The sequence below is a fragment of the Astatotilapia calliptera genome, chromosome 12 (assembly GCF_964374335.1).
Source record: "Astatotilapia calliptera chromosome 12, fAstCal68.1, whole genome shotgun sequence".
Taxonomy (NCBI): Eukaryota; Metazoa; Chordata; class Actinopteri; order Cichliformes; family Cichlidae; genus Astatotilapia; species Astatotilapia calliptera.
In genome coordinates, this window is record NC_137433.1 from 1,391,622 (window position 1) to 1,417,786 (window position 26,165).

A 26,165-nucleotide genomic window follows, 5' to 3' on the forward strand; every position below is an offset into this window, starting at 1 on the left:
CTGCATCCTCTCAGACTGAGTGAATGAGACTGATCACAAATGAATCAGCTATTTCAGATGATTTTGTGACTAATCATCTTCATCAGAAAGGTGGCTTACAGTAGTCGTGACCCAGAGATTCTGCATATTGACATAATATCTGTGTCACCCAGTGTGTGGGAATGATGTTTGACAGCACCGCTGCAGGGAGGCCGACACACCGCAGCTGCATTAGATCCGTACTGGGTCCTGACTGAGTTGTTGTTGGTGTGTGTTCAGCTGAAAAGCTGCAGCTGCGTGTAAAAGAACGACAACCGGAATAAAAGCGTGTTTAGAATGGTTAGTGTGGTCGGGTCTGCCATGGGTTTGTTACTATGACATATTTGAGTTTTTTGAAGTTATAGCATAAGAGAAATCAACAACTCAATCATACGAAACAAATCTTAGTTAGACATTGCAGTGCTGTAGCTTTGACAGCCTGTGGCAGATGAAGGTGACAGACTGATACCTGTGCAGGGTGGGCTATTCTGAATACTTACCTGTAATAATAAGACCTTAGTCCAAAATGTCCCAGCTCATATCTGCAAATAGAGAAGAGTTCATGTAATGAAATCAAGCTTTCAAAATTGTGTGGGAGTTCCACAGGGGTCCGTTTTAGGACGGCTGCTTTTCTGTTTCTACATCAGTGACTTATGGACAGTTGTAAAGGTGTCCAGTGTCAGATGTATGCAGATGATGCTATTACATATGTATCTGCAAAGACTCCACGACAGGCAGCAGAGCTGAACAGAGGTGGTGGGAGTGTCTCGGTGGTTCAGCGATCACTCTTTGACTCTGAACGGTAACAAAACGCTCTCAGGGTGTTTTACAATCCGGTGTAAAGTCTGGAATAACTTTTAAGGTCGGGGGGCGGGTTCATTTCACTGCAGTTTACTGCATGTGGCGAATAAAATTTGATGAACTTGAACCATTGTGATAGATCAGAGAGAAATCCAAAAAGTGGATGAGTTTGAATATCGTACAGGAGCTGGGACCAGAGGATCATGGAGCCTGCAGACTACCAAAGTACAACACATTATTTGGTCAGTCAGCGTTTTCATTTGAAGGCCCTCAGAAATGGAACCGTTGACCATCTGCATACAAATCATAACAGATCCTGGAGGTGGAACAAAAACAGGGCTGTGGACACTGGTGTAAATCAGCCTGCTGTGCTGTGGCTGGATAACATGCCATTTCTAACATGCATCTCCATTATCTCCTGTGTGTGTGTGTGTGTGTGTGTGTGTGTGTGGGAGCGCGCGCATGCAGACTCATTGGATTGATCTTTGCTGTATCCCTTTAAGAACGTCCAACCAGGGACTGTGCTTGCAGATGTGCTGACTGCAGATTTCCCCAACACCATAAACAGTTCATATGCATAATCGAAACTAGGACAACCGGTGAACAGTGGCCTTGGGAACAGTGGCCTTGGGAACAATGGGAATTTTAGCTCCTTAACATGTGCCACCCTCTTTTTAAAGGGACCAAAAGTAATTGGACAGGTGTGGGCAATTCGTTCTTTATGTCATTATCATGTAAGCAGATAAAAGGCCTGGAGTTGATCTGAGGTGTTGTGCTTGCATGCTGTCAAAGGAGCTCTCCATGCAGGTGAAACAAGCTGCGAAACAGGAGAACAGACCAAAAACCATCTGAGAAAGTAACACAACAGGGCTAAATCTACAGTTTGGCATATCCTGAGAAAGAAACTGACCATGAGCACCACAGCCACTGTGCACTAGTCACTGGTCTGTACTTTAAATCCATCACGTTATGTGTTTATCCTGCACTGACCTGTAGTGCAGCGTTTTCATGCACACTTTCAATAACACAAAGTTAGCGAGCTGTGTCTGTTTGTTTTGCAGCATGTTTCACAATATGAAAAACATAATGTCACATGTACACATCCAGTAGCTGATTTAAAAACACAAGTGTTTACATGTAAGCTTTCAATTTCCAGTTTATCAAAACGACTGGACAGTCGTTGCCTTTAAATCTAAGCTCTCTTCTTCCTGTCCTGGCTTTCTTATCTTCCTCCATCTCTGAGTGAAGTTGGCTCTTTCTTTTTTCTCCCAGCCAGATTCAGCAGCTGGACCTTTCGCTGCAGCACACTGTGTATAAAACTGCACACAAACAGTTTGTGTGTTTGCTGTGTTTATAGAGCCGATAGAAACGTTGGATTTAAAATTGCATGCCAATTAAAAAAAACATCTCTGCCTATATGCTCACTCATTTTTTTGTAGATGCTGAAGTACAGCAACCAAAATGTATGAACATGTGCAGCTGTGCCTAAAGCCCCACTGACCCACGCCGACCTTGACTATAGCTCTGCTTTTCCTCTTTCAGTCCGTTTACCATTTGAAGACACAATACAGTCTAATCATTAAATCTGAATACTGAATGCAGAATTACATGAAAAAAAAGTGTTACCTAAATAGGACGTGATGTTGCTGGAAAGACAGATGTCATTAGATGGAAAGGCCACAGAATCCAGTGGGATTAAATGGGAATGAAATGCTGGCTGATGTACCTACCAGTCAAAAGTTTGGACACACCTACTCATTTAATGGTTTTTCTTTATTTTTACTACTTTCAACATCGTAGACACAAACTGAAGACATCAAGTATATGAAGCCAGATATATGGAATTACGTATCAAAGAAAAATCAAAAATAACTCTAAATAAGTCTTATATTTAAGATTCCTGAAAGTAGACGCCCTTTGCTTTGTTGACAGCGCTGCAAACCCTCGGCCTTCTCTCAGTGAGCTCCATGATGTCGTCACCTGAAATGGTTTCACCTCACAGGTGAGCCTGTCAGGGGTCATTGGTGGGATTTCTTGCTTTCTTAATGAGGTTGGGACCATCAGTTGTGTTGTGCAGAAGTCATGATGGGACACAGCTGACAGCCGTATTTGAAATCCCATCTGGTTTGCATTTAGTTGGACCATCATTTATTTTATTTTTGACAGGACAATGCGTCCAAACACACCTCCAGGCTGTGTAAGAGCTATCTGACCAAGAAGGAGAGTGATGGAGTGCTGACCAGGTGATCTGGCCTCCACAGTCACCTGACCTAAACCCAATGGAGATGGTTTGTGATGAGATGGAGCTCAGAGTGAAGGCCAAAGGCCCAACAAGTGCTCAGCGTCTCTGTGAACTCCTTCAAGACTGTTGGAAACCATTTCAGGTGACGACCTCATGAAGCTCAGAGAGAGAGCCAAGAGTGAGCAAAGCAGGAATCAAAGCAAAGGGTGGATGTTTAGAAGAATCTAAAATATCAAACATGTTTTGAGATATTTCACACTTTTATGTTTACTACATAATTCCACATGTGTTCATTCATTCAGTTTTGAGGCCTTTGGTGAGAATCTACAATGTAAACAGTCGTGAAAATAAAGAAAACCCATTAAATCAGAAGCTGTGTCCACACTTTGACTGGTAGTGTATAATAAATATTAGCCTGTAGTCGGTATTCATTAGTGACTTGGTCTTATGAAACAGAAACATTAGGTTTTTGCTTTTAATTCAATCTGATATGTTAAATATATGCTAAAATCTGTGTTTAAAATATAAAGTATGTAATAATGTAGTAATACTAATCGTCACATCAAAACATTTGCAACATAGTTTGTTTGCATCCTGATTGCATTATTTGTAACAACCAGGACAGGAGCGAGGGAGGAGAGTAGAGGAAATTAAGAGTGCAGCAGATTGATGAGACGCCAGGTGAAGGTGAGGAAGAGGTGAGTACCCAAAAGACCAAACACAGGTAACAGTTTAAAATGGCCATTTTGGCAGAATAGAAGCAGATACGTTGAGACCAGAGCTGGTAAAGCTTAAATATGCATGTAACTACTTCATCGAGCTTTACGCTGCTGCTTAAAATAAAAAATAGTAACAAAGCTGAAGAACTCTTACTGCACTGATAGTTAATCGTAGTATCATTCTGTGACAGGCAGCTACACACATCTTACTTCAGCCTTTAGGTAGCACTCTGTGTGTGAATTTTTAAATATTTATTTAACTGTAAAATTGTCCCGATTCGGCTGTGGTCAGGCAGGAAGAGGACCCAAAATGCAGGACGCGCAACACACAGGAATGAACTCAGAAAAACGCTGCTTTAATAACAGAACTAAACTAGACTGGGAAACCAAAACCTAAAACTCCACACCAGGGATCACACAGCATGAGGGAGGACGCGACACTGACACAGAGAAACACAGGGCTTAAATACACTGGGGCATAACGAGGGGAATAAGACACAGGAGGAGAGCACAGCTGGAAGAAATCAGACACGACGAGACCAAAGGGAAGCAAAACTAGAAACACTGACATGAGACACGGACCTTCAAAGTAAAACAGGAAACACACCGGCTGAACTCTAGACACGTAAACTTAGTAGAGACTGGGGAGACAGAACACAGAGACCTGAAGTGTGGGACAGAGTTAACACCGGGAAGCCAAATAACAAAACCTAAGAATTAGAACTCAGGAAGTACTACAGAACTAAGGAGCTAGAAATACTTAGGGCAGAAACCAAAGCACAAGCAGTCATAATTAGGGCTGAACGATTATGGAAAATAATCTAATTGCGATTTTTTTGCCCCAATATTGCGATTGCGATGCGATATGCGATTATTTTTTAAGGTCTTTGTCTTCTGTATTATTAAACAAAGACAAGCAATACATCATATAGTATGGCCAATACTATATTACATTAATTTTAAACTGTTCTTTCCTGGAAGACAGACCTCTGTTATGATGACATGAGGTGATGCATGAATTGATGACTGACATTTTTATTTAACTTCTTCAATCACAACAGTATATTTGAACATACACAATAGTTTATTTTTAGCTTACAAACATCTGAGCATAAAGTGCTGACAAGGAACCCTGGTGTAAACATTAAAATGAAAGTCAGTACAATGTGCAGATTGCAGAAATATACATAAACAAAATCAGTGGCTTTACCACACTCAGTTTTTCAACATCTGTGAACTACTAGACAGTCATTCAATTAAAAAATAATATTAAATAAATAAAACTAATAAATAAAAAATACACACATCTTACTGATCTCTGCAGTCAGTAACATTACACATAAAGTGCAAACATAATAGCAATTGTATAAACACACACACAAACACGCCTTTAAAATTTAAAGGCGTGAAATTGGACGGTCTAGTTCTGATTAGCGTCACCGCTGTCTCGGTGGAGTTTATTAAACTCGGCCGTCTGCTTCTTGCTATCTAAAATATAACCAGACACTGGTGTAAATTCTCGACTGTCTCACACTTCTGTTTAATAAGTTTTCTGTTTGACGTTTAGTCAGCTGTGTGAAAACCAAGGAGGAACCCACCCGGGGGATTAATAAAGTTTTATTTTATCTAATCTAATAACTTTAATCTCAGCCAAACCGATTTACTCACGAACAAACAAAACACTGAAAAAAGCCCAACAATAACATTTTTAGGTTGTCTAAGTGACTTATATATTACGTTTAACCCGAGCAGCGAAACTCCGCGGTGATCTGAAAATGACGTGCCGGGAGTTGTGCCGTTCTCGGCCGCATCAGTAACCCTCGAGCTCCCGGCTAGCTGTCGAGCTGGTGGGTAGCAGACGCCTCTGAAAACGTCGAAGCACTTTTGCAAATATGGGATATCTTGATAAACCGAGCAGATATTTGATGTTTACACAACTACTTTCTCGCCTGAAAATATGTTAAAAGTTTATTTTGTGACCCAGAAAGATTAGTATGAGTAATTTTAAAACTTAGTAGCGGCCGCCATTGCTGGAAACTGGAGTTTGGCTGGACCGCGCTATGAATTCTGGGATATGGTAGGCCACGAAGGACACACCCGACCCATCCTTCAAATTCGGGGAAAAGGAGGACGCATTTGTCGGCTACATTTGGAGGAGTCTACGAATTTGGACAGCCTTCGGCGCGTCGCTGTGACGTAATCAGTCTACAAATGCGGCCTCAGGAGGATACAGCCCATGAATTTGGACATGTCCAGAGTATAATCGCAGCCTTTGCGGTTAGAAAATTGCACTTGATCATGTCGCGATATATCGTTCAGCCCTAGTCATAATCCATGATAAAATAAAAAGTAGAAGTACAAAACTCAAAACACTGGCTCACCGACCGGGACCATGACAAAAATATAGTAAAAACTTTTAAAAAGTTGCTTTTTTTGGGAAAAAAAAAAAAAGATTTCAGGGCTGGGCTAAGCCCTGATTTTTTTCACTGTCCTAACAAAGGCCCAGTGTCAGAGAATTACAATCACTGTCTCAGTACAAGAAAGAAAAATAACCATAGCATCAATGTAAAGAATCAGTAAGTTCCAGGGCCATAATAATAATAATAATGGATTGGATTTATATAGCGCTTTTCAAGGCACCCAAAGCGCTTTACAATGCCACTATTCATTCACTCTCACATTCACACACTGGTGGAGGCAAGCTACAGTTGTAGCCACAGCTGCCCTGGGGCAGACTGACAGAAGCGAGGCTGCCATATCGCGCCATCGGCCCCTCTGGCCAACACCAGTAGGCAAGTAGGGTAAAGTGTCTTGCCCAGGGACACAACGACCAGGACAGAGAGCCCTGGGATCGAACCGGCGACCTTCCGGTTACAGATGCGATTCCCAACCCCCTGAGCCACGGTCGCCCAAAACACATGTAGACTGGTTGGGCAAATTCCCACGCACCCTCAAGTATCCACGAGAGGGTGAAGAGCTGGTCCAGTGTTCTGCGACCAGGACAAAAACCGCATTATTCCTCTTGTATTCAAGGTTCGACTAACGGATGGACTCTCCTTTCCAGCTCCCTGGCATTTCCAGGGAGGCTGAGGAGTGTGATCCTCCTATAGTTGGAACACACCCTCCAGTCCCCCTTATTAAAAATGGAAACCACCCCCCCCGGTCTGCCAATCTAGAGGTACCATCACTGATCAAACAACATTGTAGAGGCGTGTCAACCACACAGCCCTACAACATCCAGAGCCTTCAGGAACGCTGGGTAAACCTCTTCCACCCCAGGGGGCCTACCACCAAGCAGTTCCTTAACTGCCTCAGTGACCTCACCCCCGGGGATAGACGAGCCGTCCCCGGACTTTGCTTTTGTCATGGAAGACAGTGGGATTAAGAAGTATTTTGTTTATTCCTTCCACCGCCTGACAGTGTTCTCAGTCAAAGTCAGCAGTGCTCCACCCGCACTATACACAGTGCAGGTAGAGCACCGCTCTCCCCTCCTGAGTCGTCTGACGGTTTGCCAGAATCTCTTCAAGGCAATCCGAAAGTCTTTTTCCATGGCCTCTCCAAACTCCCCCCGCACCCGAGGTTTTGCTTCACCCACTGCCCGAGCTGCGTTCCACTTGGCCTGTCGGTACCTATCAGCTGCCTCCAAAGTCCCACAGGCTAAAAAGCCCAATAGGACTCCTTCTTCCACCTGGTGGCTCCCTTCACCTCTGGTGTCCACCATGGTCCCCTGTACCCCGGGGTGGAGACAAGCAAACCGTCCCGGTCCCGCAGCAGCAGGGAAGCCCACCATCTTGACCAGATGGCCAGCTATTCCTCCTTGTCCGCTGCCCCAGATGGAGAACAGGGAACAGGGGTGTGAGAAGACCTGATACCTCACTCCGCCCACTCATTTGTGATGTTTTTGCATGCTGTTTTAAAGCTTATTTAAAACGGCAGAGGGGCATGGCACCAACAAGCCTCTGTGGGAACAGCTCCCTCCCAAGAACCCTCAGTGTCTAAGTGTGATTTAAAATTGAGAAGTGGGCACTGGCACGAGAGGTGAGGCTGAATAAACAGACCATCCTCTGGACACAGTTCAGTGTACTCACCCACAAGGCCCTATATGCATTTGTCATGACCGTGTACGTAATGCGAGTGTCTGTGGTGTGGAATAAATTTGAGGCTCAGGCAGCCAGGAGGGGACAGAGGAGGAATACCTCCTACCTGAAGCCAGTTCCCCCGCTGACCCCCATGGGCACCCCCATTCCCCAAATCCACCAAGGGCAGGGGGGCCCAGGCCCATCCACACTGGGGCAGTAGCACCACTGAGCCCCAGAGAGCTCGGGGTGGCCCACCCGACTCCACTACAGGGGAAAAACTACACCCACCCCAACATTCAGTCAATGGACACCCAGGTTCACCCATCCTCCACCTCTGCTAGACCCCCCCACCCACAGAGTGGACTCCCGAAGAGCAGAGACCACCTGCAAAAGATGGTCCCAACCTACCCGTTAGCTAAAGAGGCCCCCACTTCCACTGATTTGCTGAAGTCTGCCAGGGCCAAACCCCCATGCACGGGGGCCTGCATGCACCAACCCACAACCCTGGTGACACCCCAGCTAGGGCTGCTCAATTAATCGAATTTTAATCACGATTACGATCTGGGCTTTCAACGATCATTAAAAATGACTGAGCCGATTATTAGCCCCTCCCTCATTTATCCGCGACACCTTAAAGGCCGGTCCGTGAAAATATTGTCGGGCATAAACCGGTCCGTGGCGCAAAAAAGGTTGGAGACCGCTGATTAAGAGGACCCGAGGGAAGCTCGGAAAGCTAAGCAGAAGTTATTTGGAGAGGAGAGTGACTGCCATTGGTTGAAAAGAGAGTTTAAAAAAAAAAACTTCAGTGGTGTTGCACACTATTTTATATTATTTTTTAAAGTCATTGTTAACCCTTTAAAGCCGGTCAGAGCAGCACGCTCCGTTTTGCGTAACTATTTTTAAATCCCTGTAGAACCTGAACCGTGTAAGCTAGCGCAATAATTTGTTTTGCATATGAAACCGGAGGAGTTGTACTTATATCTGATGCCATCAGCTTGTCCTCGGTCACGGTTTCGTTCCACATATAGCTTTGCAAAAATTGCATAAAAAGCGCTTGCAGGAACAAAAACATAATATTCCAGAAACACGCTTTGCCGATCCGATCAGCTGTTCGTAACACTTCCCACAGTGAAATGATGCACCTGCTGTTTTCTTTGCAAATTTGCATCATAGGATTGTTTTTTGTTTTTCCTGCAGTATATAAAAACTGTATCTCCAAAATAAAACTATGAAGACACTCAAAATAAATTTCCTGTTGTTGTAAACTATTTTTTGCAACTTTATTGTATTTAAAGTTTTGAGGGATAAACCTCTTAAATTTCTCCAAGTAGAAATATATGTAAACAAAACAAAAGCGATTTTCAATTTTTTTTGTAGTTTATTGCACTTTTTTGCAATTTATGTAATTACTATGGACTTAATGCATACATATTATTAAAATATGGGCTATAACAGTTGTATTGATGTATAGCAACTTGAAATGCTCCCACAAATGGCTCTACAGCATGTAAAAAAATAATATAAGCTCTGGTGGACTTGGTTCTATAGTAGGTCTTAAAGGGTTAAATAAATATCGTCAAATAATCGTGATCTCAATTTCAGTGAAAATAATCGTGATTATCATTTTTGCCATAATCGAGCAGCCCTAACCCCAGCCATGACCCAGAACCCAAACTCCCAGGCCCAGCCAGAACACCTGGTCCGCAAGCCTGTCCCGGACCCGTTCAGGAGCTTCATCCTTGGTCCTTTGAAGCATTTTTAAGATAATACACAGGTTTATCTTTCAAAGCAATTTAGAAATGGACGATTCCAGAGATCTAAACCAGTTTGGTGATGGTTTACTCGGGATTATTGAGAATAAATAACTGATTCTGAAATTTCTACTTAAGTACATTAATGAAGTATTTGTACTTCTGGTAAATGCCACTATTCTCTTAGTGAGTCTTTATTACATACCGTGCTGCAGGGAAAAGCCTGTTCTCACCTTTGAATATATTTTGAATATCAGACGGCTCTTTTTTGCTTCTCATTTGTAAACTCTCTCCAGCCGACACACAAAAACAACAACACAAAGTAGTCACTACAGAGCAAAGTTTGGCCTATTCAGAGGCTGACTGTCTGGCGGATACTCGATGGCGCAGCTGGTTCTTTTTTACTGCCGTTGTTGAAGTAGACGACAATCAGGTATGTGCAGCTAACTACCATGGAAATAAATGATTAGCTCAGCCCATTCTTCTTTGGTAAATCTCTCAAGCTTCTCTGGCATGGACCTTGCTCTTCAGTTCACCCCATAGATCTTCAGTAGGAGGGCTTTGTGGAGCCCAGACAGTAATGTTCACTTTGGACCTGTAGAGGAAGTTCTTCATCAGGAGTGTCATATGTTTTGGGCTGTTGTCATGTTGGAAGACAAAGCAATGACCTTGACGTAGTTTTGCTGCTGACTTGAGGTTTTCTGTGACATATTTTGATTCCTTCCATCTTGATGAGATTCCCAGTTTGTCAGTCTGTTCCTGTTTAAGGTTCTTGTGATTTTCTTCTTTGAGACTACAATTCCCAACTTGGCGAAGTCATTCACTACTGTCTGCTGGGGTCTTTAAACCCATCTCTCAGTAGTTTGTTCAGTACTTTCAGCTCTCTTTGAATTTCTTGATGATCCTTCTCGCTCCAGTTTTTGGCACTTGGAAAAGTTGTGATGACTTCGTATATCCATTTCCCACTTTGTGAAAATCAGCAATCAGTCTGTGTGTGTCAGGGAGCTGATGATATTTACCCACTGAGGGAGTTTTTTTTGTTTTAAATAATTCAGATATTATTTACAAATAGAAATAGAGTAGAACAGAAATATCCTTTGTTGTTCCTCATTGGGGAGATTCATGTGTTCCAGCAGCAAAGACAGACCGATGGAGCATGCAGGGTCACACGAAAGTCCAGAATATAACACACAAAAAAGAAATAAGAGACTGTGCAGTGCAAATTTACAACATAAGAAAATAAATGAATAAATATGTAATTTATGATTAATTTAAAAATAATTTGTGTGTTATACAGAAAAAGAATAAAATTAGAATGTGAAAGTGTTGGAAAAAAACACTTTGACAAAAACTTTCATTGTGGTTTAATACAACCCCCCATCATGCAAGATGGGACTAACATAAATACCATTCTATTCACTGTAGTTGTAGATACTGAAATCAAACATCTACAATATAGCTAACAATATATAATTGCTATAATACAGGAAGGCAATCATTAAATTATGGTCTACCAATGTGACAAATCTGTTATTAAAGTTAAAGTCTTGAGTAGCAGTAAAGCTGCTGTTGATTATTGTGATTCAATTCAGTTGTGATTCAGGATAAAGACATGCTGTGGAAGAGAGACAGAGATTAATAACAGATATGATTCAGTGCAGAGAGGTCTGTTAACACATAGTGACTGAAGAAGAAAAACTCAGTGCATCATGGGAATCCCCGGCAGCCTACGTCTATTGCAGCATAACTAAGGGAGGATTCAGGGTCACCTGGTCCAGCCCTAACTATATGCTTTAGCAAAAAGGAAAGTTTGAAGCCTAATCTTAAAAGTAGAGATAGTGTCTGTCTCCTGAATCCAAACTGGAAGCTGGTTCCACAGAAGAGGGGCCTGAAAACTGAAGGCTCTGCCTCCCATTCTACTTTTAAATACTCTAGGAACAACAAGTAGGCCTGCAGTGCGAGAGCGAAGTGCTCTAATAGGGTGATATGGTACTACAAGGTCATTAAGATAAGATGGGGCCTGATTATTTAAGACCTTGTATGTGAGCAGCAGGATTTTGAATTCTGGATTTAACAGGAAGCCAAAACAGGAGAAATCTGCTCTCTCTTTCTAGTCCCTGTCAGGACTCTTGCTGCAGCATTTTGGATCAGCTGAAGGCTTTTCAGGGAGTTTTTAGGACTTCCTGATAATAATGAATTACAGTCGTCCAGCCTGGAAGTAATAAATGCATGAACTAGTTTTTCAGCGTCACTCTGAGACAGGATATTTCTAACTTTAGAGATGTTGCACAAATGGAAGAACGCAGTCTTACATATTTGTTTGATATGTGCGTTGAAGGACATGTCCTGGTCAAAAATGACTCCAAGGTTCCTCACAGCGTTACTGGAGACCAAGGTAATGCCATCCAGAGTAAGAATCTGGCCGTGTTTGAGCTTTGGACCAAATGGATTCTGGGATATTGCATTTCGTCATTTCGAGCTGATTGGAGACCAAAACAGCCAATCAGATTTTTTTGCATCCAAGTCTGTGATTGGCTGGTTTTGTGGCACAAATATAACGGTGTAGAGAAAGAGTCGAAAGGCAGAAATGTTGAGAGCGCGAGCGACACATTGTGAAATGCAAAAACTGAGCGAGAGGGGCTGCTGGTGTGTGTGTGTGTGTGTGTGTGTGTGTGTGTGTGTGTGTGTGTGTGTGTGTGTGTGTGTGTGTGTGTGTGTGGATAATAGCAAACACTGAAATACATTTTTTGCACGCAGGAATGAATTTTGTTCACTCAAATTTAGCTTTTCTTCGCTCAAAATAAATTTCTCCTCAAAATACAACACTTGCACCTGCAAACTTTTTTTACGTGCGTTCAGAATAGTGGCACAAAAATAACGCCATAGATCAGTTGCTATCATCTAACCCCATCTCTAGCATATTCGTCTGTCACACCAACCCCTGCGTGTCTTCTTTCACTGTATGTATAAAGCTTCCCTGTGGTCTTTCCGTCCCTGGCAGCTCCATCTTTAAATCTAATGGTATCTTAGACATTTAGAGCTTGTGTTTGAATGTCTGGATCAGCACTTGAGGGAGTTTCTTTCTCTCTTTCACAGGAGCTTTTTAGTTGCTTCTGCTAATTTAGTTCATGTTCACACTTGCATTCATCCTGAATAACTCTGTGCCCCTTTCATCTTCATCTTTAAACTTTAGTTTTCCCCACTGTGAGAAATCTGGGCGTCACCTTTTATCAGGCTTCAGTTTGGAAAAACATGTTGGTTTTCTTTTACAAACGTAAATACACTGTGTCTCAAAGTGAAATCAAAGTGGTTATACATACCTTTATTTCATTACATCTTGATTATTGTAGTTCATTTGCCTGAGCAGGTCCTCTCTGGATCACTTACCAGTGTTTCAGTACTCTGCTGTCAGGCTTATCACTGGGTCCTCTTAAGGTGGACAGATTATGTCTTCCTGCCTCCTCATAAAGTTTGGGGCTCAGTTTAAAAGTGTGCTGATCATATTGAGACCCCTCCATGATCAGATGCCTCCATGATCAGTGAGCTGCTACATCCGTATGTGCCAGGTAGATCTCTGAGGTCTGCTGATCATTGCTGGCTGTACCACGATCCAGAAGACAGAATGAGACTGCCCTTTGGAGGCTGTGGCCCCCAACTTCTTCTGTTGGACCAAAGATCTGTGGACACTACTGTTACCCTTTAAAAAGAAACTTATGACCTACCTGTGCAGACTCTGCTTGTAACTCAGGAATAATGGTAAACATGAACCTGTAGAATATAGTTGGGTTAACAGACATGGGGGCTAAGATTAACAGGAGTGTTGTGGGTGTTTTTTCAAACCTGATCTAAATAGTAAACACAACTTAGATGTTTGTTAAGGTGTTACTGTTTGGTTTCTAGGTGGCTCCTGTGTTTGCCCAGGTAGATCAGATAATTTTACACTGTAAAAAGCAGCAGCTCGTCTGGCTCATCATGCTCTGTACTTACCTGCACGGACTGAAGCTGTTCATATTAGAATGCAGCCCAAACTGAAGCTCCAGAGGCACCGAGAGACAGAGCGCAGTAACTCAGCAAAGATTTCCCAGCACTTCATTGATTATGAGCGGGCAGCTGCATCGGGCAAGTATATCACCACAAAGGGCTAATATAGACTAACTTTGCAGTTTTATGTGTTTTTAATAGTCCAGCTGGCGATGTAGAGCAATCTTAAAATGTGCACAGAAACTTAAATCAGACCATCATCTAGTTTAGAAACGTGGCTGGTGTATTGACAGATATGTGCTTCTGTTTGCTGACGTACTGCTCTTTCATGTTCTATAGCAGCAATGAAAGGCACTGTTGAAAACCACAAATGTCTTTCTTATCAATAAACCGTGTGACGTGGAACAGTCGGAGGATCCAGGGTCCATGTTCACTGATAATGGACAACCTGGTCATTATTAGCCATGGACACCATAATGATGAATGTTAATCTGTCCCCTGTGTGTCGCCAACAGAGACCAGCAATAATGCCACAGCCCAGAATGATGCTGGTGGTGACAGGAGATGATTTTGGCTACTGTCCCAGGAGGAACCAGGGGATTGTGGATTGCTTCCAGGCTGGAGGCATCTCCAATGTCTCGTTGCTGGTTAATGGCTCGGCTGCAAAACAGGCAGCAGATCTGGCTAAAAGGTAGCGTAGCCTTACACTGTATATGTAAAATCTAACACACTTCAAAAATACCATTTACAGTACATAATGTAATGTCTAGGAGACCAGAAATCTTTCACTTTTTCCTGCTAGTCCTGGCAGTTTCTGAAGACTTGCTTTGTTTTCCACGTCTTTTCGTTTTGTAACTCTGGTATTATTTTTTTTCTTTCATTTTCCTTTGCACTACACACTGCACCGGCTCTCTCTCATATATCTCTTTAAGCTCTGCTGCCAGAAAGACACATAAAGAAATTCTTTACCACCTATTTTAACTTTTTGGGCTTTTTTTTCTCTTTTCTCTTTAGCTTTTCTCATGCTTTTTATATATTTATTTATATTTTTACTGCTTTATTTAAGTGTTTTGTTTTGCCACTTTTATATTATTAGTGCTTCGGCTACATGTAAGCTATTTTGTTATGGATTGTGTTTAATGTTTCGGGTGCTGTAACACAATATTTTCCCAGTTTCAGGGATAAATAAAGTAGAGTTAGAGCCATACTTTTTTTCCTTCCTCTTTACATGACCACAGTGAATTTCAAAGCAAACAGTGAAGTAAGACTTTCAGCTTTAGAGACGTTATCGACCATCTCTTCCTTCTGTAATTATTGGAAACGTAAGATCTTTGCCCAATAAGATGGATGAGCTCACGTTGCTAACCTGGTCACAGAGGGAGTACCGGCAATGTAGCATCATGATGCTAACGGAGTCGTGGCTAACACCGCTAACTCCGGACACAAGCGTGACACTACCGGGATTCCAGCTGCTGCGAGCGGACAGGACCAGAGAGAGCGGTAAGAGGAAAGGAGGGGGACTGGCAGTTTTTGTGAACGACAGATGGTGTAACCCTGGGCACATCACTGTAAAAGAGCAACTCTGCAGCAGAGACATTGAGCTGTTAGCCGTTAGCATGCGTCCGTACTACCTGCCCCGGGAATTCTCGCATGTTATCGCGATAACAGCGTATGTCCCCCCCTCGGCCAACGCGGATGCAGCCTGTGACTCTCTCCACTCTGTGGTCAGCAGACTGCAAACACAATCACCGAGAGCCCTTCTCATAATATCAGGGGACTTCAATCATGCCTCACTGGACTCCACACTGCCCACCTTCACCCAGTATGTGACCTGCCCAACCAGAGTCAATAAAACACTGGACTTACTGTATGCCAATGCAGAAGAGGCATACAGTTCATCACCTCTCCCTCCCCTGGGCAGATCTGATCACAACCTGGTGCACCTTGTCCCTGTGTATGAGTCCTTAGTGCGCAGGGAGCCACCAGCCACCCGCACAGTACAGAGATGGTCAGAGGAGAGCGAGGAGGCTCTTAAGGATTGTTTTGAGTCGACTGTGTGGGAGGTGATTTGTGATGACCACGGTGAGGACATCGACAGCCTTACTACATGCATTACTGACTATATAAACTTCTGTGTGGATAACACTGTACCTACCAGGACTGTACGGTGTTTCTCCAACAACAAACCTTGGATTACCCCAGAAATTAAAACCGTCCTCAAGCAGAAGGGGAGGGCCTTCAAATCCAGAGACAAAGAGGAGTTGAAAAGGGTGCAGACAGAGCTGAGGGGACTGATAAGGAATGGGAAGGAGAGCTACAGGCAGAAGATGGAGAACCAGCTTCAACAAAACAACGTTGGTGAAGTCTGGAGAGGCCTCAGAACCATCTCGGGCCACAAACAGCAGAACTCTCTGCCTGGGAGGGATGTGAGGTGGGCAAATGAACTGAATCATTTCTTCAACAGATTTGATTCAACCATGAGACAGTCTACAACATCGGCTGCAGACTCACCCACCCCCACTGCTGCTGTTCCACCTCAGACACTTCACACCTCCTCTATTCACCCTGCTCACTCCCCCCCACCCCCAACAACAGCATCCAATACACACTCAACACAAGGCTCCAGCCTGTCTCTCTCAACCACCCAGGTTAGGAGGGAACTGAGGAGGATTAATGGCAAGAAGGCAGCGGGCCCAGATGGCATCAGCTCGAGGGTCGTCAGGTCCTGCGCGGACCAACTGTGTGGGGTGATGGAGCACCTCTTCAACCTGAGCCTGAGGTTGGGAAGAGTCCCACAGCTCTGGAAAACCTCCTGTGTTGTACCAGTGCCAAAGACTTCAAGCCCCAAGGACCTCAACAGCTACAGGCCGGTGGCTCTGACATCCCACCTGATGAAGACCCTGGAGCGGTTGGTCCTGGCTCAGCTTCGGCGCCTAATAAGCTCATCACTGGACCCACTTCAGTTTGCCTACCAGCCTGGCATTGGAGCGGATGATGCCGTCATTCACCTCCTACATCGTTCCCTCGCTCACCTGGAGACCGCTGGAAGCACTGTGAGAATCATGTTCTTTGATTTCTCCAGTGCCTTCAACACCATTCTTCCCTCGGTTCTAAAGGACAAGCTGGTGAACTCTGGAGTGGACCATCACCTCACTACCTGGATCCTGGACTACCTCACCGACCGACCACAGTATGTGAGGACTCAGGGCTGTGTGTCAGACAGGGTCGTCTGCAGTACGGGGGCCCCACAGGGAACGGTTCTGGCTCCGTTCCTCTTCACCATCTACACTGCAGACTTCTCCCACAATTCCACCCAGTGCTTCCTGCAGAAGTTCTCTGATGACTCTGCAATAGTCGGCCTCATCACTGATGGGGACGACAAGGAGTACAGAGGTCTGACCCAAGACTTTGTGGACTGGTGCCAGCTGAACTACCTCCAGATCAACGCCAGTAAAACCAAGGAGCTGGTGGTAGACTTCCGCAGGCACAAGCATTCTCCACTGCAACCACTGAACATCCAAGGTATGGACATTGAGGCTGTGGACAGCTACAGGTACCTTGGTGTTCATCTGAACAATAGACTGGACTGGACTCATAACTCAGACGCCCTCTACAGGAAAGGGCAGAGCAGGCTGTACCTGCTGCGGAGACTCAGGTCGTTTGGAGTGGAGGGCCCACTCCTGAAGAAATTCTATGACTCTGTGGTGGCTTCTGCTATCTTTTATGGTGTGGTCTGCTGGGGCGGCAGCATCTCTGCTGGGGACAGGAAGAGACTGAACAGGGTGATCCGAAGGGCCAGCTCTGTTCTAGGATGCCCTCTGGACCCAGTGGAGGTGGTGAGTGACAGGAGAACGGCGGCTAAGCTGCCATCCCTGATGGACAACATCTCCCACCCCATGCAGCAGACTGTGACAGCACTGAGCAGCTCCTTCAGTGGGAGACTGCGGCACCCACGGTGTGGGACGGAGAGATTTCGCAGGTCTTTCCTCCCCACTGCTGTCAGACTCCATAATAAAGACTTTAACTGATCAAGCACACACATCCATACATATGCAATAATACTAAGTGCAATAATCCTTTCTGTCATCGTTGTATTTTTACTCAGTTGTATATAGTATTTGTATTTGTATTCTATTTTTATCTTATTGTATATTTATTTTATTTTATTCTACTGTATATAGTATATTATTTAATTCTATTCTGTACAGTTGTGTACTGTATTTATTCTTATTGTATTCTAATTTTTGCCTCATAACTTTTGCACTGTCCACTTCCTGCTGTGACAAAACAAATTTCCCACGTGTGGGACTAATAAAGGTTATCTTATCTTTAATTCAAGAGGTTTAAAAAGTTGTGCCGTCAGCATTAATCTTGTTAAAATGACGTTAACGCCATAACCGTTAACAAGCTAAGCACGCTAACGTGTTAGCGCCATGCAGCCCCTGCACGGGGCGATCCGTGTTAACTCGCTAACGGAGATTTGCCCCGTTAATGCGGTTATGGCGTTAACGTCATTTTAACGAGATTAACGCTGATCTTAGATGTTGTTCCCGGGATCTGCTGGAGCCACTCGCCTAGCTTGGGAGTCACCGCACCTAGTGCTCCGATTACCACGGGGACCACCGTTACCTTCACCCTCCACATCCTCTCGAGCTCTTCTCTGAGCCCTTGGTATTTCTCCAGCTTCTCGTGTTCCTTCTTCCTGATATTGCTGTCATTCGGAACCGCTACATCGATCACTACGGCCGTCTTCTTCTGTTTGTCTACCACCACTATGTCCGGTTGGTTAGCCACCACCATTTTGTCCGTCTGTATCTGGAAGTCCCACAGGATCTTAGCTCGGTCATTCTCCACCACCCTTGGGGGCATCTCCCATTTTGACCTCGGGACTTCCAGGTTATACTCGGCACAGATGTTCCTGTACACTATGCCGGCCACTTGGTTATGGCGTTCCATGTATGTCCTGCCTGCTAGCATCTTGCACCCTGCTGTTATGTGCTGGATTGTCTCATCTTTACACAGCCTGCACCTGGGGTCTTGCCTGGTGTGATAGACCCCAGCCTCTATGGATCTTGTACTGAGAGCTTGTTCTTGTGCTGCCATGATTAGTGCCTCTGTGCTGTCTTTCAGTTCAGCTTTGTCCAGCCACTGGTAGGATTTCTGGATGTCATCCTGGGCCTGTCCTTCCATAATGGTTCTTCTTCTTGCTTGATGTCAGTGGCTTCTATCTCCTCCTTTGGCCAGCTTATCATCCCAGCGGGGTACCTGATTAGCGGCAGGATATAGGTGTTGATAGCCCGGATCTTGTTCTTACCGTTCAGCTGACTCCTCTGGCCTTGCCTGACTTTTCCAGGTGTTTGGCGGTTGCAAGTTTCTTAGCGGCCTGTTTGTGGTTCCCATTTCCCTTTGGCATTCATAGGAACTTGTAGCTGTTCTCCGGGTCTGCAATGTTGCCTTCTGGTAGTTTGATCCCCTCAGTTCTGAACCTTTCCTCTGTGTGTTATCATCCGACTACACTTCTACAGTTCGAATGATATTCCAATAAGACAATATAGAAAGAAAATAAGATAATAAGAAAAATAAGATAACTTTAGGATGAGCCAAATTTAGAATCTGGTATAGTCTTTAAAAGAAGGAAGCACCTCGGTCAGGTCATCTTCTAATTAGAAGGTTGGTGGTTTGATCTCCGGCTGCTCTAGTGTCCATGTCAAATATCCCAAAGCAAGATACTAACCCCAAGTTGCTCTCTGACGAATCCATTGCTGCATGTGTGTGTGAATGTTGGTTAGTAAATGGACTGGTTCTGATATAGCACTTTTCTACTCTGAGCAGTCAGAGCACTTTACTTAGTAAGCACTTACATAAAAAATAGAAGTGCTTGTCTGAGTGGGTGGATGAGGCAAGTTGTGTAAAGTCCTTTGAGTACAGTAGAAAAGCAAAGAACTAAATAACTAAAGGGAATGATTGCAGAATCCTTATCTTGGTTAATAAACAACTCTTTTTCAGTACCTACTCAAGTTAAAGTGGTGGGGTGTGGCTCGTGGCTCAGCTACAGGCGAGGGGTGTGGTTGACCAGAACAGCTGATCTCCATGATGGAGATCAGCTGCCTGCAGCTTGGCGTATGGAAAGGGCCTTGCATAATATGCAAACCAAAAGCTACAACCTGGTCCCAGGAAAGGGGAGGCTTGGCTGGCAGAGCTCATAGTGATGGAGGGGCCTCAGGCGGGCACAGCGGAGTTGGTCTGTTGCCACCGACTGATCAGCCTCGACATTACAGTGACACTGATGTTGGACCACCCGTTGTAATGGCCAAGATTCGGTGGAGCGGACACAACTGATGGAACAAGTAAGCGGCTCTGGGACCCAACACCCTTCTCCCTCTATTTCTGCTCAGGTCCCAGAGGCCACAGACACTACACCTCAATAGCCGATGGCTCTTGAGGACAGGGACACTTCCACAGACAGTGACCGTGCATGGATGTGGGACAGGTGTTTGGTATCTCCAGCCCTGTAACACTTCTCACTGGTCTGCGTGAGACATGCAGCGTACCAGTAAGGTGCCAAGGGGGTATGCATGGCATGCAATGGTGGACTCAGGCTGCACGTAGATCCTGGTTCACCACACCCTGGTTCAGCTGGGGGCATTAGTTGTGTGGATGAGGATATTGATTGACAATGACAGTTGATCTCACATGTAACAGTGGAGCTGCACCGTGATCAGGTCATCGCACAAGAGCAAAGTAAAAGGCCACTGGGAACTATGGGAATAGTGTTCTTTAGGTGAACCTCAGCAATTCTGAGGTTGAGTTGATTTTAGTTTCTGACCACAGCAGTTTCTTCTCTGAATCATTTAGATGTTCAGTGGCAAACTTCAGACAAGCCTATAAATGTGTCTTCCTGAGCAGGGGGACAAACAATTATAATGTAGTACGTTACCCGTGGTGTTGTTGGTGACTGTGGTCCGAACTGCCGTCAGATCATTAACCAGCTCCTGCTACATGTTTTTGGACTGATCCACCACCTTTTTCATGACTATCATCACTCTGTGAGGTACGATCCTGCATGGTGCTCCAGACCAAGGGCGATTGGTGGGACAGTCTGGGGGATGATTACAGCTTGTTTTGCAGCCATAGGACCCGGGTATCTCACTGCTAGTTGACCATGAACTCCTCTGTGTACCACAGTATTATAAAGCTTACTGTGAGGCCATCCTTCTCTCACCCCAACCAATCACAGCAGATGGCCCCGCCCCTCCCTGAGCCTGGTTCTGCTGGAGGTTTCTTCCTGTTAAAAGGGAGTTTTTCCTTCCCACTGTCGCCAAAGTGCTGCTCATAGGGGGTCATATGATTGTTGGGTTTTTCTCTGTATCTATGAAGCGCCTTGAGGCGACTTTTGTTGTGATTTGGTGCTATATAAATAAAATTGAATTGAATTGAATCTGTCCCTGAATAAAGCCTGGCTGACACTGTATCATACAATTACTCTTTCCATGTACACCATCAAATCAAAAACAGAATATCTACAAAAAAATGAACCAAGGTGTTACAGTGGCTGACTCTGGACTTGGACCCAACTGTGACAGGACCTTGAGAGAGCTGTGCATAAACATACGCCCACAAACCTCGATGAACTAAAGCAGCGCTGTTGTGAAGCAGTACGTTTCCTCTGTGATGATGTGAAACAGTCGTTGAAAAAACAAAAAGACTATTTCAAAGAAGGATTCATGTCCTGATTCATAAAACCTTAAACGAGAGTGGATTTTCTCTTTCACAGCTGTATTTCGATACAGATGTTATATGTATTTATAATCAAGAACAGAGTGACTGTGCCTTTGAACATAGACAAATGTTTGCCTGTTGTAGCATCGCATGGTTTAACAGAGCTGTGCTGTTCCTGTGTCAGACACAACATTCCCATTGGCTTGCATGCCAACCTGTCTGAAGGCATACCAGTGTGTCCGAGCCTCCAGCAGTCCTCCACGCTCGTAAACCAGCATGGCTTCTTCCATGGGAAGATGGGCTTTCGTCAGGCGTTGAAGAGAGGAGAACTCAGCATGAAACAGGTACGACATTAAAAACTAGAATTTCACTGTCAGTGAAAAATAAAGATCAAGGCAAGGCAAGGCAAGTTTATTTGTATAGCACAATTCAACAACAAGGTGATTCAAAGTGCTTTACAGAGACATTAGAAACAAGAACAAATAAAAAGCATGATTTAAAATTGATTAAAACAAGCAAATAAACTAACTAATTAACAAACAAACAAACAACAGTATATAAAATCAAAACAGATAAAATCAGAACAGTAGATAAAATCAGTAGTTAAATGTAAGTTTTGAAATTTAAGCTTAAAGTGTGGATTTGGTGCTTTATTCAAATGCAGCTGAGAACAGGTGAGTCTTCAACCTGGATTTAAATAAACTGAGTGTTTCAGCTGATCTGAGGCTTTCTGGGAGTTTGTTCCAGATATAAGGAGCATAAAAGCTGAATGCAGCTTCTCCGTGTCTGGTTCTGACTCTGGGAACTGATAAAAGACCGGATCCAGATGACCTGAGGGATCTGGAAGGTTCATACTGGGTCAGGAGGTCACTGATGTATTTTGGTCCTAAACCATTCAGAGCTTTATAGACCAGCATCAGAACTTTAAAGTCTATCCTCTGACGGACAGGCAGCCAGTGTAAAGACCTCAGAGCTGGACTGATGTGGTCCACTTTTTTGGTCTTAGTGAGGACTCGAGCAGCAGAGTTCTGAATGAGCTGTAGATGTCTGACTGATTTTTTAGGTAGACCTGTAAAGATGCTGTTACAGTAATCAAGCCTACTAAAGATGAATGCATGGACTAGTTTTTCCAGGTCCTGTTGAGACATCAGATCTTTTATCCTTGATATATTCTTGAGGTGATAGTAAGCTGACTTTGTTATTGTCTTAATGTGTTTTTCTAAGTTTAGGTCTGCATCCATCACTACACCCAAATTTCTCGCCTGGTTTGTGGTTTTTAGATGTATAGATTGAAGTTCTCTGGTGACCTGTAATCGTTTTTCTTTGGCTCCAAAGACTATTACCTCAGTTTGTTTTTGTTTAGTTGGAGAAAATTGTGGCACAACCAGTCATTGATTTCCTCAATGCATTTACCAAGAGCCTGTACAGGGCCTCGGCCTCCTGGTGACATTGTGATATATATTTGTGTGTCATCTGCATAGCTGTGATAGTTTATTTTGTTGTTGTTTATAATCTGTGCCAGTGGGAGCATGTAAATGTTAAACAGAAGGGGTCCCAAGATGGAACCTTGGGGAACTCCACATGTGATACTTGTCTGCTCAGATGTGAAGTTACCTATTGATACAAAGTATTTCCTGTTTTCTACGTATGTTTTGAACCAGTTTAGTACAGTTCCTGAAAGACCTGTCCAGTTCTCCAGTTGTTTGAGTAATATGTTGTGGTCAACTGTATCAAATGCTGCACTGAGATCCAGTAAAACTAGGACTGACATTTTTCCACTGTCTGTATTCAGACATATGTCATTAAACACTTTGGTCAGAGCGGTTTCAGTGCTGTGGTTCTGTCTAAAACCTGACTGGAAGGCATCGTAGCAATTATTCTGTTTTAAGAAGTAACTGAGCTGTTGAGAAACTGCTTTTTCAATGATCTTACTTAAAAACGGGAGATTTGAGATCGGCCTGTAGTTGTTCATTTGTGTCTTGTCAAGATTGTCCTTTTTCAGTATAGGTTTGATTACAGCAGTTTTTAGTGATTCTGGAAACACACCTGATAATAAAGAAAAGTTGACGATCTGTAACAGGTCTGACTCTAAAGTCTTTGAGACCTTTTTGAAAAAACTTGTTGGCAGGACATCTAAACAGCAGGAGGAGGAGTTCAGTTGACCTAAGATGTCCTCCAGGTCTTTGCTGTTAATAGGTTGAAACTGTTTCATGGTGTTTAAACAGTTTTTTGGTGGACACAGTACATATCCTGGATCTGCTGTTGATGTACCAATTGCTTGTCTAATTTTTTGGATTTTTTCAGTGAAGAATTTGGCAAAGTCATTGCAGGCCATGGTCGAATGAAGTTCAGCTGCCACTGACACAGGAGGGTTTGTTAGCCTGTCAACTGTAGAAAATAAGACCCGAGCATTATGGCTGTTTTTAGTGATGATGTCAGAGAAGTAGGACCTCCTTGCACTCCTCAGTTGTAAATTATAATTGTGAAGTTTCTCTTTATAAATGTCATAATGAACCTGGAGGTTTGTTTTTCTCCATCTGCGCTCAGCTTTCCTACACTCTCTTTTTTCATTTTTCACCAGTGTGGAGTTTCTCCATGGAGACTTTTTCCTTCCAGAGATAACCTTCACCTTAATGGGAGCAATAGTGTCCATTACATTTAACATGTTAGCATTGAAGCTATTGACGAGCTCATTGACTGACCCTCTGGACAGGTCAGGTGTTAATGGGAAGACCTGGTAAAAAATTGCACTACTGTCTTCAGTTATACACCGTTTTGTGATCACTGCTGTTGATATATTTGTGTGGGCTGAGATTTTACTTTCAAAGAAAACACAGTAATGATCAGACAGGCCCACATCAGACACAGTAACCTTTGAAATGCTCAGGCCTTTGGAGATCAGTAGGTCGAGAGTGTGTCCTCTATTATGTGTGGCCTCTGTTACATGCTGAGTCAGCCCAAAGTTGCCCAGAGTGTTACTCAGGTCTTTAGTCCCTTTGTCCTGAGGGTTGTCCACATGAATGTTAAAATCCCCAACAATAATTACACAGTCAAAATCAACACAGATCACAGACAGCAGTTCACTGAGGTCATTAAAAAAGTCTGTGCAGTATTTGGGAGGCCTGTAAACATTAAGAAACACAACTTTGGATGGGGCCTTCAGCTGTAAAGCCACATATTCAAAAGACTGAAAACTTCCAGGAGATAGCTGCTTACATTGAAATGATTCATTAAATAAGATCAGTATAAAATACATAATGTTACACATTTTTATGCATCTTTATATGATCTTAAAATATCTTAAAATATATAAGATACAGGTAAACAAATGTTAGGTCACATGGTGTGACAGGTGGGACTGTGTTTCCCACCTGTCAGGTGGTGGAGTGTGACAGGAGTGATAGTGGGCTCTGTCTTCTCCAGACATACAGAAACTGAACATTTAATAGTGTTTCCTGAAAAACAGTCTCAGCTGATCATTTCTTGACAACATTTCAGTTTACAGTAATGGATTACACAGCAGTGGGGATACATTTGATTACAGGAGATTACTTTCATTCTCCATTGCTACTCTCTTCATTACTGTATGCAAACACAGTGCAGAGCAGCTCCTCCCACAGAGGTCGATTATCTCGTAGTGTTACCTCCTCACTGTGTACCACTCTGGATGCTGCAGCTCCTCTGCAAACGAAGGCCTCACATTACAGGTACCTGAGTCCCAGGTGTAACTCTCAGACACGCACATGGAAGCAAATCAGAATCAGAATACTTTATTGATCCCTGGGGGAAATTATTTTTTGTTACAGTGCTCCATTTTAAACCAACATTAAGACAAGACAGACAATACGCTAACTAAGAATAGTACAATATATACATATATATACATACATACATACATACATACCTGTAAGCTGGAGAGGACAAAGCGTCTCGTTAATTTAGAAGGTTTTTATTTAGCCTGGAAAAACAGGTTGTTGCTTTATTTAAAAAGAGCCCTTTGTAAAGTAAATCTTTCACTGATTTAAGAGAATAAGAACAACCACAGGTTTGCCTTCAGCACTGAAGGAGCGTCTGAACTCTGTTGAACTGAATGTTCCTTTAACATTAACTATTAATGGCCTCGTTTACAAATACAATTTTACAGTCAGAGAAAAAATGGACTGGTTCTTATATATACTTATTATGTCCACTCTGAGCACTCAAAGCGCTTTATACAACACGCCACATTCATACAAGCACTTTTTTCTAGAAGTGCTTCCTAACCAACATTCATACAGCTTGGGGTCAGTATCTTGCCCAAGCATATTTGGCACGCAGAAAGCCAGGGATCGAACCACCAACCTTCCAATCAGTAGATGACCCGCTCTGCCTCATGAGCTACACCAATACTGACCACAGTATTACCGAGATTAGAGCGCTGCAGTGGTTTGAATAACACCGAGCAGATCTAACAGACTCCAGTTTGATCGCTGGCGGATTCTGTTATTTCATTTTTACACTTGAAGGCGACTGCTGAGATTCAGCACTATGTGAATGAAACTGAAGCGTCTTCAGACAGTACCAGTTTGAACTTGGGTACAGCTGTCACGTTGTTATTGCTGAGTTGCAAAAACACCAGCCTCAGATTTTAAAACGACCTTTGTCTTTGAAGTCATGTGTCTCCATCACAGCTGTTTCCAGGTGTGTTTTGTTTCCTCCAAGGTGGAGCTGGAGTTGAGGGCCCAGGTCGGGCTTTTCGTGGAGCTGAATGGTCACCTACCCGAGCACATGGACGGACACCAACATGTTCACGTCCTCCCAGGTCAGAGGATCAGAGGATGAAGAGACAAAGCTGTAACTGCTGTTTGCTGCTAGA

At 43.7% G+C, this 26,165-nt stretch overlaps 1 protein-coding gene across 8 annotated transcripts in view; it reads left to right on the plus strand.

Annotated features, from left to right (window-relative positions):
* Window positions 1-26,165, plus strand: part of ydjc (YdjC chitooligosaccharide deacetylase homolog) — a 32,318-nt gene that overhangs the window by 1,540 nt on the left and 4,613 nt on the right. For 2 of the 8 annotated variants that reach the window (XM_026187601.2, XM_026187600.2), the window contains exons 2-6: window positions 3,682-3,759; window positions 13,511-13,729; window positions 14,107-14,282; window positions 21,495-21,654; window positions 26,012-26,111. In XM_026187601.2, coding sequence (XP_026043386.1) covers window positions 13,709-13,729; window positions 14,107-14,282; window positions 21,495-21,654; window positions 26,012-26,111 — 457 coding nt within the window. In that variant the 5' untranslated portion in view covers window positions 3,682-3,759; window positions 13,511-13,708. Of the gene's footprint in view, window positions 1-2,756; window positions 2,822-2,985; window positions 3,204-3,681; window positions 3,760-9,930; window positions 10,044-13,510; window positions 13,730-14,106; window positions 14,283-21,494; window positions 21,655-26,011; window positions 26,112-26,165 lie in introns of those variants that run through there. The other 6 variants (XM_080309090.1, XM_026187605.2, XM_026187599.2 and 3 more) reach the window with 4 other exon arrangements.